Raw genomic sequence first — 14448 nt, 5'->3', positions numbered from 1 at the left:
TATGTCTTTAGGAAAAGAGGGTTGTAGAACGGTCTGTGGCTATGCACTTTATGGGAAAGTGACTCAAAGAAGGACATTTTGGTCATACTAGCACTTTCGGAAGATAAAGAGCTTCCCATGTATCCATCTATTCTTAGCCCATTCTTTAAATCTTGAAGCTGCATCCATCAACATTGGTTGTCAGAGAAGACAAGGCTGCTCCAGCATCTCTCGAACCAGAGCTCACCACCACAGGACAGGAGCTGCTGCATGCACTTTAAAAAAGTTTGCAGGTGACATGCTTTGTGTGAAGCACAACATGTGCTGTTCCAGGGACCAATAGACTAGGTGTTACTACTAGCTGTAAGTTACTATTGAGGTTTGTGCCATTCAAAATCATTACACCAAAGGTAAGCTAATTCACTTTCTTTCCACAGCTCTCCATCTGGAAGAAGCTAGAGAAAGTAAAGGAAGAAATTCGGAGACTGGAAGAGGAGAAAGTCAAAGTCGCATTGGAGGTCAAATCCCTTATAGTGAGTACCAGAGAAACTGAGATGAGTCTTCTTGGGAGAGATTATTGGCTACACCTGCGGTTTCTTTAAACTTGCATAGATATACTCGCACTCATGCACATTTTGCATTACACAGATTTGCGCATACTTCTCTGTTTTCCAACCCATAAATATATTCATATTTTTTTTGTTCTTCTTAATAACTACAGCTATTGGTTACCTTCAATCCCAAATATATAAACACATTCCCACACCCTCTCAAACATATACATATATTCTGAGTTCTTCATACCCTTATTAGCAGAACCATACATATATAAAATGCCAAATATTGTTAATTCTGCAAATACACGCTTATGAACACATTTAGGTAATGGATACACAGTCTTTTGGCTACCTTTCCACCTATATACACATGCTCCTGAGCGTCTTAAACAAAACAAATAGTCTTGGGACTGAAACACTCCTAGTTATCGTGAGTTTTAAGTCACAGTTTTTAAAACAATCAAAAATGGCACTTCTGAAATGTGATAGACAAATTTCACACTGAAGAATAGAAAACATGAACAATCTGGAAATCTAAAATAATAAAAATACAGAATAAAAGTATTTAAACATATCCACCGATGCCTCTCTTTGTTGGGTTTACCCTTTTTTGTTAGCATTTTTTAAAAGGGTGGGATGCAGTTTCTTACCGATATGTCCAATTTACAATAGTTGCTCTTCTTTGTCAATGCTTATTACAAAAACAAACTTAATCAGTTACAATTCGGCAGATACCTTTTCAAAATCAGTATGTTCTTCAGATTTTACCAAATTCTTCTTTGAACAATTTACAAGGGATTCCTGCAAAGAGAGGTGCTGATTGTGTAAATACGCTCTTCTTGCAGACCATTTTTGCATGCGTAAATATACTCCTGTTGTGAAGATTGCAAAAATGGTTTAATGATAAAGAAACTTGGAAATTACACTCGAATTCCAGAAATACCCCAGGGGAAAATGTGACCCTCATTGTTTCTTGGGAGAACTCCTACATATGTATGTGAAATTAAAAAAAGAAAGACATTTATTTACTCCTAACATATGTATTGGTCTGCAGGGATTTATTATTAGAATCCGACCCATAACGAATCAATAAATGCTGTTTCAGGCTTCGTTGTCAAGCTTTAAACTGTTTTATTTCAGGGAACAAATGCATACACAGAGAAAAGTGCCACTATTCTGATTTACTAGGAGGTTGATCTTTTGTTTGAAAGGGATAGCATGTAGCCCCCTTTCTACACCATTGGATCTCCTTTAACGTTCTGAAGCCTCAAATGTGCTTTCTGTTGTGCTGGATCTCAGTGCTCTTTTAGTCGCAAAAAAACAAAACAGAAATAGGGCCAGATGTAGCAAGTCGGCAATTTGCGACTTGCAAATTGCGAGTCCCTGTGACTCGCAATTTGCAAGTCGCAAATTGCTATGCATTACGGTGTCTCAGACACCGACTGCGACTCGCAATGGGGTCGCAATGACCTACCTCATGAATATTCATGAGGTGGGTCGCAAATTGCGGCCCCATTGCGAGTATAGGCACTCGCAAACATGGAGGCCTGCTGTCGTCAGCAGACCTCCATGTTTGCGACCTGCTTTTCAATAAAGCAGTTTATTTTTTTTTAAGTGTATCCCGTTTTCCTAACAGGAAAACGAGCTGCACTTCAAAAAAACCGAAACCTTTAGTTTCGGTTTTTTTTCAGGGCAGGGAGTGGTCCCTTGGACCACTCCCTGCCCTGAAAAAACAATTTGGGGTCCAGTCACAAACTGGAAGGGGTCCCATGGGGACCCCTTCCAATTTGCGAGTGGGTTACCATCCACTTGAAGTGGATGGTAACTGCGAGTCCATTTGCGACCGCGTACGCGGTCGCAAATGGAATTGCATCCCACTGCGAGTCGCAAATAGGAAGGGAACACCCCTTCCTATTTGCGAGTCGGAAATGCATTTTGCGAGTCGGAGCCGACTCGCAAAATGCATTTCTGAATGGCAAAGTGGCTTTTGCGCCTCGCAAACGGCGATTTTCGCCGTTTTCGAGGCGCACACACTTTGCTACATCTGGCCCATAGTCTTTTAAAAACATGTAAACCGTTGCCTATGTAAAGGGCAAAACTTTATGTTTGCTATATATTTTTAATTAAACTTACGTAGTCTGGCAGTCTTTTTAATTCTTCCCCGCAAATGAAAAATGAAGCAAATGGGAGCAAATAGACATTAGCTTCTGAGAAATTTGGCGCTGACACTTCAAGGTGGACACTGCTCTAGCTTACCCCAATTCAGTGGCATGGCAGTTAGTTTTCCGTTCTGTTGGGCAAGGATCTCTTTTGACGGTGTTTCATCAGAAATTCACTTTGAAAAGCCATGTTCTCACTTCAATCAACAGCTGTTGATATTTTCCATGTTTTTGAAACAGACCCAAGGGTGCTCCAGGTAAATTACCTGTCAGTTAATGACAGCGAGTGCATCACCTAAGACCGTTCTGCACCTGTGCACATCTCTTTTCTGAGGTCTACTCTGCCCTTCATTTATTCCCCCTGATTAGAGACCCCATGTCCTAGACCATATAATGTCATCACCTGATATACGCTCCCTCACTGACTTCTGACGCACAGGGGTTGATTACCCTTAGGAGACTTATTTGCAAGGAATGATCATTTCCAGTTTCTTGCACTTATTGGTGAACTCTCCTTTGGCAAGTCAGTGCACCCCTCTTTCTTGCTGTAATATCTAGAGGCAGTGACCCAGCTCTGTGGTCCTGATCGGACTAGTAGCGCCCCCTCTCCTGAGTTCTAACCTACTTTGTCCTTATGGCTTACACTAATCGTCCAGGAATCTGTTGTTTCCAGAGACAATATCTGGCAGCAGACAAAATGTCCGCCCACATCGGACAAAATGTTTGAAGTCTTATTCGATACCATCACAAGTTAAATTAAGTGTTTGACACCAAAATGCGCACTTTTGACTTTGCTATGGCTCAGATCTCCTCAGAAGTTAAGTCCTTGATCGTAGACTTTGCATCCCGCACAGGTGTCTAGACACCACAGAAAGAAGACTGGAAGGAACAGGAAAACGTCTGAATTCCCAGCTGGTCTGGCAGGTAAAACTCTTTACATTTTAGGTTTAAGATCAATGACATGGAGGACCAGTCTAGGAGGGAGAACATCCACCTGTATGGCATTCATTAAGAGGTTGAGAAGGGGAATATGATTCATCCTTAAAGAGACTTTCTCCCATATCTTCTGAATCTACAAATCACATTCCTTCTCTAATTTTAGCGAGCACACAATCTGTGATTATTTGACTTCATAAATCTGTCATCTTGAGGCCTATAATTGCCTGTCTTTTGCGTCAGCAGCACATTTGTACTATTCTACAAACGGTGAAGAAGCAGAAGGACTCCATCTCAGAGGACAAACATACAGTCTACAATCTTGTGGACTACTCTAATGTAGCAGCCATGACATGAAAAAAAATCTTAGCACCACAACCCCTACAACGAAAGGAGGAAATCAAATTTGGACCGAAGGGCATCAACCCATACAACAACCATCTCCACCTGTGGGCCATAGCCCACACCACAGATGCTTAGATAGGCATGGACTCAACATTGTGGGGTGGTCTCCTGCTCAGGAAAGTGACAAGTTCTGATCCTAATGAATCATAGTTCAGAAAAGCGCGTGGAAGGACAAGTGACAGACTGTACTCTAATAGATGTCCTTTGTTCTGTTACTCTGTTATAGTGCATCTGTCATCTTTTCCATTGTTTTGTCTGTGGTTTTGCAATTACAGGGAGTGCAGAATTATTAGGCAAATGAGTATTTTGACCACATCATCCTCTTTATGCATGTTGTCTTACTCCAAGCTGTATAGGCTCGAAAGCCTACTACCAATTAAGCATATTAGGTGATGTGCATCTCTGTAATGAGAAGGGGTGTGGTCTAATGACATCAACACCCTATATCAGGTGTGCATAATTATTAGGCAACTTCCTTTCCTTTGGCAAAATGGGTCAAAAGAAGGACTTGACAGGCTCCGAAAAGTCAAAAATAGTGAGATATCTTGCAGAGGGATGCAGCACTCTTAAAATTGCAAAGCTTCTGAAGCGTGATCATCGAACAATCAAGCGTTTCATTCAAAATAGTCAACAGGGTCGCAAGAAGCGTGTGGAAAAACCAAGGCGCAAAATAACTGCCCATGAACTGAGAAAAGTCAAGCGTGCAGCTGCCACGATGCCACTTGCCACCAGTTTGGCCATATTTCAGAGCTGCAACATCACTGGAGTGCCCAAAAGCACAAGGTGTGCAATACTCAGAGACATGGCCAAGGTAAGAAAGGCTGAAAGACGACCACCACTGAACAAGACACACAAGCTGAAACGTCAAGACTGGGCCAATAAATATCTCAAGACTGATTTTTCTAAGGTTTTATGGACTGATGAAATGAGAGTGAGTCTTGATGGGCCAGATGGCTGGGCCCGTGGCTGGATTGGTAAAGGGCAGAGAGCTCCAGTCCGACTCAGACGCCAGCAAGGTGGAGGTGGAGTACTGGTTTGGGCTGGTATCATCAAAGATGAGCTTGTGGGGCCTTTTCGGGTTGAGGATGGAGTCAAGCTCAACTCCCAGTCCTACTGCCAGTTCCTGGAAGACACCTTCTTCAAGCAGTGGTACAGGAAGAAGTCTGCATCCTTCAAGAAAAACATGATTTTCATGCAGGACAATGCTCCATCACACGCGTCCAAGTACTCCACAGCGTGGCTGGCAAGAAAGGGTATAAAAGAAGGAAATCTAATGACATGGCCTCCTTGTTCACCTGATCTGAACCCCATTGAGAACCTGTGGTCCATCATCAAATGTGAGATTTACAAGGAGGGAAAACAGTACACCTCTCTGAACAGTGTCTGGGAGGCTGTGGTTGCTGCTGCACGCAATGTTGATGGTGAACAGATCAAAACACTGACAGAATCCATGGATGGCAGGCTTTTGAGTGTCCTTGCAAAGAAAGGTGGCTATATTGGTCACTGATTTGTTTTTGTTTTGTTTTTGAATGTCAGAAATGTATATTTGTGAATGTTGAGATGTTATATTGGTTTCACTGGTAATAATAAATAATTGAAATGGGTATATATATTTTTTTTGTTAAGTTGCCTAATAATTATGCACAGTAATAGTCACCTGCACACACAGATATCCCCCTAACATAGCTAAAACTAAAAACAAACTAAAAACTACTTCCAAAAATATTCAGCTTTGATATTAATGAGTTTTTTGGGTTCATTGAGAACATGGTTGTTGTTCAATAATAAAATTAATCCTCAAAAATACAACTTGCCTAATAATTCTGCACTCCCTGTATTGGTGGTTGAATTTGTACCCACTCAGTATAAATATTGGTCTGGTGGCCATGGATATTCTTTTTTTCCTGACCACTTTTCATCTGTGATATTTACCAGATCTCGTTCTCCTTGCCCTGCACTATTCACAGAAGGGCCTGTGGGTGGGAACCATCCACCATGCTCATCATTTTTCGTGCTCAATGTCTTCCAGCAATCAGTTGGTGGGGTGAATGCACACTATACAGATTTAACTTGCCATTCACTCACGTTTATATGTTTCTGCAAATCTCTCCGCATGCATATGCCACTGCCGTGATTGCACCAAGGGTGACTAAGCAGGCAAAATAGGCTTATTTACGGATGCCCAAAAATGAGTGGACCACTCTTTAGTGACTTCTTGGATAATGATGTCTCTTTATGTTTATTTAACTGTATCATGGATCCCAACATCAGTTAATAAAAAATGTCTCATTAATGGACATACATAAATTATTTTAAATCACTAGGCCTAATCTGTTCTTCCCATTCTTTTAGAAATATATATTTTTTCTACAAGGGGATGGTCTGTGGGTCCTTGTGACCCATGAACACAATAAAAGATCTTCTTGAAGGGCTCTGCATGGAGCCCCTTGCATATTGCACCACCCACCCAATGAGGAGTATGACCAATGATGAAGCCTACCACCTTGGTGGGTGATGGTCAATGCATGCTGAAAAAGGATTACCCTAGAGCTTATGAATATCCTACATTTTGCGGCATCATACACCTCTATAAATACAGAGGGTCATTCCATATTTTTGAGGCTACCTAAGGTTGCACCTAAAAACTGTTTGAGTTATATATACAAACAATTACGAAGCTTCACATACAGATCAAGTACTGCTTGTTTTGGACAGGTCCAACCAATATGTAGCCAGTCTCTGGTAGTTTAAATTTAACGCCTGGTACCCTAAGGAAAAATATTGGGATTGTCAGTCTGCAGGACGTTTGGTATATTATGTAGCATCAGATTCCCACACAATGCACCAATCTAAATTTAGCCCTGAGACTATTCAAAATTAAATCTACAGGTCTAAGTGAAGATCTGTATTTTAATGGTCTACCACTTATCTGTGACAGAGTATCACAAACATCTGCGAAATATACAATATTGCTTAAGCAATACCATTGGTACTGCCTACTAAGCCGTTTCTAGTTGCCTGGAGAGCTTCCTGAAGATGGATTGCATGGCGTAATAAATTTACCGGTGAAAGGCAATTATAAATGTGGCACTGAGCTGCCCGAGTTGGCTGCACTAGAGGACTGGGATTTAATTATTATCTCAGTTATGGGGACATTTGGGATGTTTCCCACCTTAAGTCACCTGATGAACTTGCCCAGGACTTTTGTCTTCATACAAGTCAAATTATTTAAGATTGCTACAGTTAAGATATGCTCTTAATGTATATGGCATGAATTTAGGTGCACTCCATGAATACAACCTTTTGAAAGCAAAAGTTATTATTGAACTACTGCGGGGGGGAAAAGGGATGTCAATCATATATTGGTCCTCGATAAGTAATACCCCTGGTCGAATGTAGACCCTTATATTACACTGAGAGGAAAACATTGACCTCTAGAAGATAATAAATGGATTATGGTGGAAATGGCCCACAGAGAACTCGCCATTTCAATACCCCTGTGCCTGATACACTTCAGTCACCTGCATTGGTATTATGCCCAACTACGCCTACACAAAATGGGTAGACGTCCACATGCACTGTGTCCGAGATGTAGTACAAACACCTGCACATTTTATTGTGTAGTATGGGCTTGTGCACACATTAAAGATACTGTGTTAATATACAGTGAGTACTCACTCTGGTACTTATGGTACATATCAATAATACACCACAAACCGCACTCTTAAAAATAGCAGATAAGGAAGCACATGGTCAAAATATACGGACACTGATAGGTCTGGCTGTTTAATAGTAAAAAGAGACATAGCTCGCAACTTGTTAAATAAGAATGTACCACGAATATCCTAATGCTAGAGAGGGATAGATAGAAATGCACAACCAGAACACAAGGTCTACCGAATCTGCAGTTGTCTGACCAAATACGAGAATGTATGGGAGCCTTAGACTATGTTCTATTGGCTAGGCTAATAATGTAATGTTTGTTGCGTTCGATGGCATCTGTCGCTGTAGATACGCATGTTTTGCATAGCTCGCCATCTGGTGTTGGGCCGGAGTGTTACAAGTTGTTTTTCTTCGAAGAAGTCTTTCGAGTCACGGGACCGAGTGACTCCTCCTTTTGTCTCCATTGCGCATGGGCGTCGACTCCATCTTCGATTGTTTTTTTTCCCGCCATCGGGTTCGGACGTGTTCCTGTCGCTCCGAGTTTCGGAACGGAAAGATAGCTAATTTCGGAAGATTTTCGTCGGTATTGTTGCGTTCGGGATCGGCGTAGTTAGATTCAACACCGCGTCGAAAGATCGAAGAGCTCCGGTGCCCTTCGGGGTAGTTTTTCGATCCCCGTCGGGGCCTGGTCGGCCCGACCGCGTGCAGAAGAACGCCGATGGAACGGACCCCGTTCCGCTTCTGTCCCAAATGCCACAATAAATACCCCTATACAGACCAACACTTGGGGGGTTATTCTAACTTTGGAGGAGGTGTTAATCCGTCCCAAAAGTGACGGAAAAGTGACGGATTTACCACCAACCATATTACGAGTCCATTATATCCTATGGAACTCGTAATACGGCTGGTGGTATATCCGTCACTTTACCGTCACTTTTGGGACGGATTAACACTCCTCCAAAGTTAGAATAACCCCCTTGGTCTGTAACCTGTGCCTGTCACCTGAGCACAGTGAAGACACCTGCGAGGCCTGTCGTGCGTTCCGGTCCCGAAAAACACTCCGAGACCGTCGAGCCAGAAGGCTTCAGATGGCGTCCGCGCCGACAGCCCACCGAGAGTTCGAGGAACAAGAAGAGGAAGGAACCTTTTCGATCCACGAATCGGACTCCGAAGGATTCGACGATACACAAACCGTGAGTAAGACGTCGAAAACCACTCAGAAGAAGATTTACAAGGCCCAGGGGACGCCACTGCCACCAGGCCATGGCTCGACCCATAAATTCGGTGACCGACCGTCGGCACCGAAAAAGGCCCAAACAGTGCCGAGATCGTCCGACTTCGGTCGAGACACCGGCACGCAGCCTTCTCGGGACCGAGAAAGTGCTGGAGACAAGCATCGACACCGAGATACCGGTGTAGACACGGCTCGACGCCGAGACAGCGGCACCGACGAAGATCGACGCCGAGAGGTTTCGGCCCCGAAAAAGAAAAAAGTCACCTCGGAGCCGAAAAAAGATGCAGACAGGGTTTCGGTGCCAAAACAGACTGCAACCGACCCAGTTTCAGGCTCTTATACAGAAGAGCAATCGCTAACCTCCCAAATGCGAAAGCATAGGTTTGAGGAAGAGCTACAATCAACTGATGTAGACCATACGCAAAAGCGTATTTTCATACAGGAGGGGACAGGAAAAATAAGCACCCTTCCCCCTATTAGAAGAAAGAGAAGATTGGAGTTCCAAACTGAACAAACACCACAAACAAAGGTGGTGAAAAAGGTTACTCCACCACCCTCTCCTCCACCTGTAATTAACGTCTCACCATCACAAACTCCATCACATTCCCCAGCTCACACCACCATGAGCCAGGGTGACCAAGATCAGGACGCATGGGACTTATATGACGCCCCAGTGTCAGATAACAGCCCGGCGGCATACCCTACGAAGCCATCTCCACCAGAGGACAGCACTGCATATTCTCAAGTGGTGGCTAGAGCAGCACAATTTCACAATGTAAGCCTCCACTCAGAACAGGTCGAGGATGACTTTTTATTCAACACCCTCTCCTCCACCCACAGCTCCTACCAAAGCCTGCCTATGCTCCCTGGTATGCTCCGGCACGCAAAAGAAATCTTTAAGGAGCCGGTCAAAAGTAGGGCAATCACACCAAGAGTGGAAAAAAAGTATAAGGCGCCTCTTACAGACCCGGTTTTCATCACTACACAGCTGCCACCAGACTCTGTCGTTGTAGGAGCAGCTAGGAAAAGGGCCGACTCCCACACATCTGGAGATGCACCACCCCCAGATAAAGAAAGCCGCAAGTTCGATGCAGCTGGTAAGAGAGTCGCAGCACAAGCTGCAAACCAGTGGCGCATCGCTAACTCTCAGGCACTACTTGCTCGCTATGACAGAGCCCATTGGGATGAGATGCAACATCTCATTGAACATCTGCCCAAGGACCTACAAAAGAGGGCAAAACAAGTGGTTGAGGAGGGACAGAACATTTCAAACAACCAAATACGCTCCTCCATGGACGCTGCAGATACAGCTGCACGGACAATTAATACATCTGTAACTATCAGAAGGCATGCATGGCTACGAACGTCTGGATTTAAACCAGAGATTCAGCAAGCAGTTCTCAATATGCCTTTTAACGAAAAAGAACTGTTCGGTCCAGAAGTGGACACAGCGATTGAGAAACTCAAAAAGGACACGGACACTGCTAAAGGCATGGGCGCACTCTACTCCCCGCAGAGCAGAGGGAATTACAGCACATTCCGTAAAACACCCTTTAGAGGGGGGTTTCGGGGTCAGGGCACACAAGCCAGCACCTCACAGGCAACACCGTCCAGTTACCAGGGACAGTACAGAGGAGGTTTTCGGGGACAATATAGAGGAGGGCAATTCCCTAGGAATAGGGGAAAATTTCAAAGCCCCAAAACCCCTACTACTAAGCAGTGACTCACATGTCACTCACCCCCTCCACACAACACCAGTGGGGGGAAGAATAGGTCATTATTACAAAGCATGGGAGGAAATCACTACAGACACTTGGGTTCTAGCAATTATCCAACATGGTTATTGCATAGAATTTCTACAATTCCCTCCAAACATACCACCAAAAGCACGAAATTTGACAAAACATAATTCCAATCTCCTGGAGATAGAAGTGCAGGCACTATTGCAGAAGAATGCAATCGAATTAGTACCAAACACACAAATAAACACAGGAGTTTACTCACTGTACTTTCTGATACCAAAGAAGGACAAAACGCTGAGACCAATCCTAGACCTCAGAATAGTAAACACATTCATCAAATCAGACCACTTTCACATGGTCACACTACAAGAAGTGTTACCATTGATAAAACTACACGACTATATGACAACTTTAGACCTCAAAGACGCGTATTTTCCATATACCAATACACCCATCGCACAGGAAATACCTAAGGTTTGTATTCAAAGGAATACATTACCAATTCAAGGTATTGCCTTTCGGATTAACAACCGCACCAAGAGTCTTTACCAAATGTCTAGCAGTAGTCGCTGCACACATCAGAAGGCAGCAAATACATGTGTTCCCATATCTAGACGACTGGCTAATCAAGGCCCATTCGTTAATAGAGTGCTCAAACCACACAAATCAGATCATACAAACCCTCTTCAAACTAGGGTTCACCGTCAACTTCACGAAATCCAACATTCTGCTGTGCAAGGTACAACAATACCTAGGAGCCATAATAGACTCAACAAAAGGAGTAGCCACTCCAAGTCCCCAAAGAATCCAAAATTTCAACAACATCATACAACGCATGTATCCAACACAAAAGATACAAGCAAAGATGATATTACAACTCCTAGGCATGATGTCTTCATGCATAGCCATTGTCCCAAACACAAGACTGCACATGAGGCCCTTACAACAGTGCCTAGCATCACAGTGGTCACAAGCACAGGGTCATCTTCTAGATCTGGTGTTAATAGACCGCCAAACTTACCTCTCGCTTCTATGGTGGAACAACACAAATTTAAACAAAGGGCGGCCTTTCCAAGACCCAGTGCCACAATACGTAATAACAACAGATGCTTCCATGACAGGGTGGGGAGCACACCTCGATCAACACAGCATACAAGGACAATGGAACGTACATCAAACAAAACTGCATATAAATCACCTAGAACTGCTAGCAGTTTTTCAAGCACTAAAAGCTTTCCAACCAATAATAGTTCACAAATACATTCTCGTCAAAACAGACAACATGACAACAATGTATTATCTAAACAAACAAGGGGGGACACACTCCACGCAGTTAAGCCTGCTAGCACAAAAAATTTGGCGTTGGGCAATTCACAACCAAATTCGCCTAATAGCACAATTTATACCAGGGATTCAGAATCAACTCGCAGACAATCTCTCTCGAGATCACCAACAGGTCCACGAATGGGAAATTCACCCCCAAATTCTGAACACCTATTTCAAACTCTGGGGAACACCTCAAATAGACTTGTTTGCGACGAAGGAGAACGCAAAATGCCAAAACTTCGCATCCAGATACCCACACAAGCAGTCCCAAGGCAATGCCCTATGGATGAACTGGTCAGGGATATTTGCTTACGCTTTTCCTCCTCTCCCTCTCCTTCCTTATCTGGTAAACAAACTCAGTCAAAACAAACTCAAACTCATATTAATAGCACCAACTTGGGCAAGGCAACCCTGGTACACAACGCTGCTAGACCTATCAGTAGTACCCCACATCAAATTGCCCAACAGGCCAGATCTATTGACACAACACAACCAAAAGATCAGACACCCAGATCCAGCATCGCTGAATCTAGCAATTTGGCTCCTGAAATCCTCGAATTCGGGCACTTACAACTTACCCAAGAATGTATGGAAGTCATAAAGCAAGCCAGAAGGCCATCCACCAGGCACTGCTATGCAAGTAAATGGAAAAGGTTTGTTTGCTACTGCCATATTAATCAAATCCAACCATTACACACGACTCCAAAACATGTAGTGGGTTACTTGCTTCACTTACAAAAATCTAACCTGGCTTTCTCTTCCATTAAAATACACCTTGCTGCAATATCTGCATACCTGCAGACTACCTATTCAACTTCCCTATATAGGATACCAGTCATTAAAGCATTCATGGAGGGCCTTAAGAGAATTATACCACCAAGAACACCACCTGTTCCTTCATGGAACCTAAATGTTGTCCTAACTAGACTTATGGGTCCACCTTTTGAACCGATGCACTCCTGCGAAATACAGTTCCTAACCTGGAAGGTTGCATTTCTCATCGCCATTACTTCCCTAAGAAGAGTAAGCGAGATTCAGGCGTTTACAATACAAGAACCTTTTATACAACTACACAAGAATAAGGTCGTCCTAAGGACTAATCCAAAATTTTTACCAAAGGTTATTTCACCGTTCCATCTAAATCAAACAGTGGAACTTCCAGTGTTCTTTCCACAGCCAGATACCGTAGCTGAGAGGGCACTACATACATTAGATGTCAAAAGAGCATTAATGTATTACATTGACAGAACAAAGAACATCAGAAAGACTAAACAACTATTTATTGCATTTCAAAAACCTCATGCAGGAAACCCAATATCAAAACAAGGTATAGCCAGATGGATAGTTAAATGCATCCAAATCTGCTACCTTAAAGCTAAACGACAGCTGCCCATTACACCAAGGGCACACTCAACCAGAAAGAAAGGTGCTACCATGGCCTTTCTAGGAAACATCCCAATGCAAGAAATATGTAAGGCAGCCACATGGTCTACGCCTCACACATTCACCAAGCACTACTGTGTAGACGTGTTATCCGCACAACAAGCCACAGTAGGTCAAGCGGTATTAAGAACATTGTTTCAGACTACTTCCACTCCTACAGGCTGAGCCACCGCTTTTGGGGAGATAACTGCTTACTAGTCTATGCAAAACATGCGTATCTACAGCGACAGATGCCATCGAACTGAAAATGTCACTTACCCAGTGTACATCTGTTCGTGGCATCAGTCGCTGTAGATTCGCATGTGCCCACCCGCCTCCCCGGGAGCCTGTAGCAGTTCGGAAGTTACCTTCAACTATTTGTATATATATCATTTCAACCTTAAATAAGTACATACTTAGTCACTCCATTGCATGGGCACTATTACTACAATTCAACTCCTACCTCACCCTCTGCGGGGGAAAAACAATCGAAGATGGAGTCGACGCCCATGCGCAATGGAGACAAAAGGAGGAGTCACTCGGTCCCGTGACTCGAAAGACTTCTTCGAAGAAAAACAACTTGTAACACTCCGGCCCAACACCAGATGGCGAGCTATGCAAAACATGCGAATCTACAGCGACTGATGCCACGAACAGATGTACACTGGGTAAGTGACATTTTCATTATATCGACTTTGGTGGGAGGGGTGTACGGATGGGCAAGGAGTTCTCTCTTAAATAAGAGACAAATGTGATATTGGAATACCACCAACAAGATAGCACCGTCATATGATTACATAGGATCTATGTGCAATTGCTTGAATTGTTTTGTTTTGTTTTGTAAAACAATAAAAATCTGTTATGATGTAATATGTCATTGTGTAACATAATAGGCTAAGAAGCTTAAAAGTCTAAATAAAATTTGTCAGTGGAAGGCCTCTTTAGAGTTGTATAATTTAAACCATGTATATCTTCATGATTAATATTTATGAATATTATTTTGTGGTGCATAAATATCCTTTCTT

At 43.2% G+C, this 14448-nt stretch overlaps 1 protein-coding gene across 1 annotated transcript in view; it reads left to right on the top strand.

Moving 5' to 3' along the window:
• Nucleotides 1-14448, top strand: part of SARS2 (seryl-tRNA synthetase 2, mitochondrial) — a 206352-nt gene that overhangs the window by 48695 nt on the left and 143209 nt on the right. The window contains exon 2 of the mRNA XM_069206905.1: nucleotides 417-512. Coding sequence (XP_069063006.1) covers nucleotides 417-512 — 96 coding nt within the window. The remainder of the gene's footprint in view (nucleotides 1-416; nucleotides 513-14448) is intronic.

The sequence above is a fragment of the Pleurodeles waltl genome, chromosome 9, assembly GCF_031143425.1.
Source record: "Pleurodeles waltl isolate 20211129_DDA chromosome 9, aPleWal1.hap1.20221129, whole genome shotgun sequence".
In the NCBI taxonomy this organism is placed as follows: domain Eukaryota; kingdom Metazoa; phylum Chordata; class Amphibia; order Caudata; family Salamandridae; genus Pleurodeles; species Pleurodeles waltl.
This window is presented reverse-complemented; position numbering and strand designations above follow the sequence as displayed.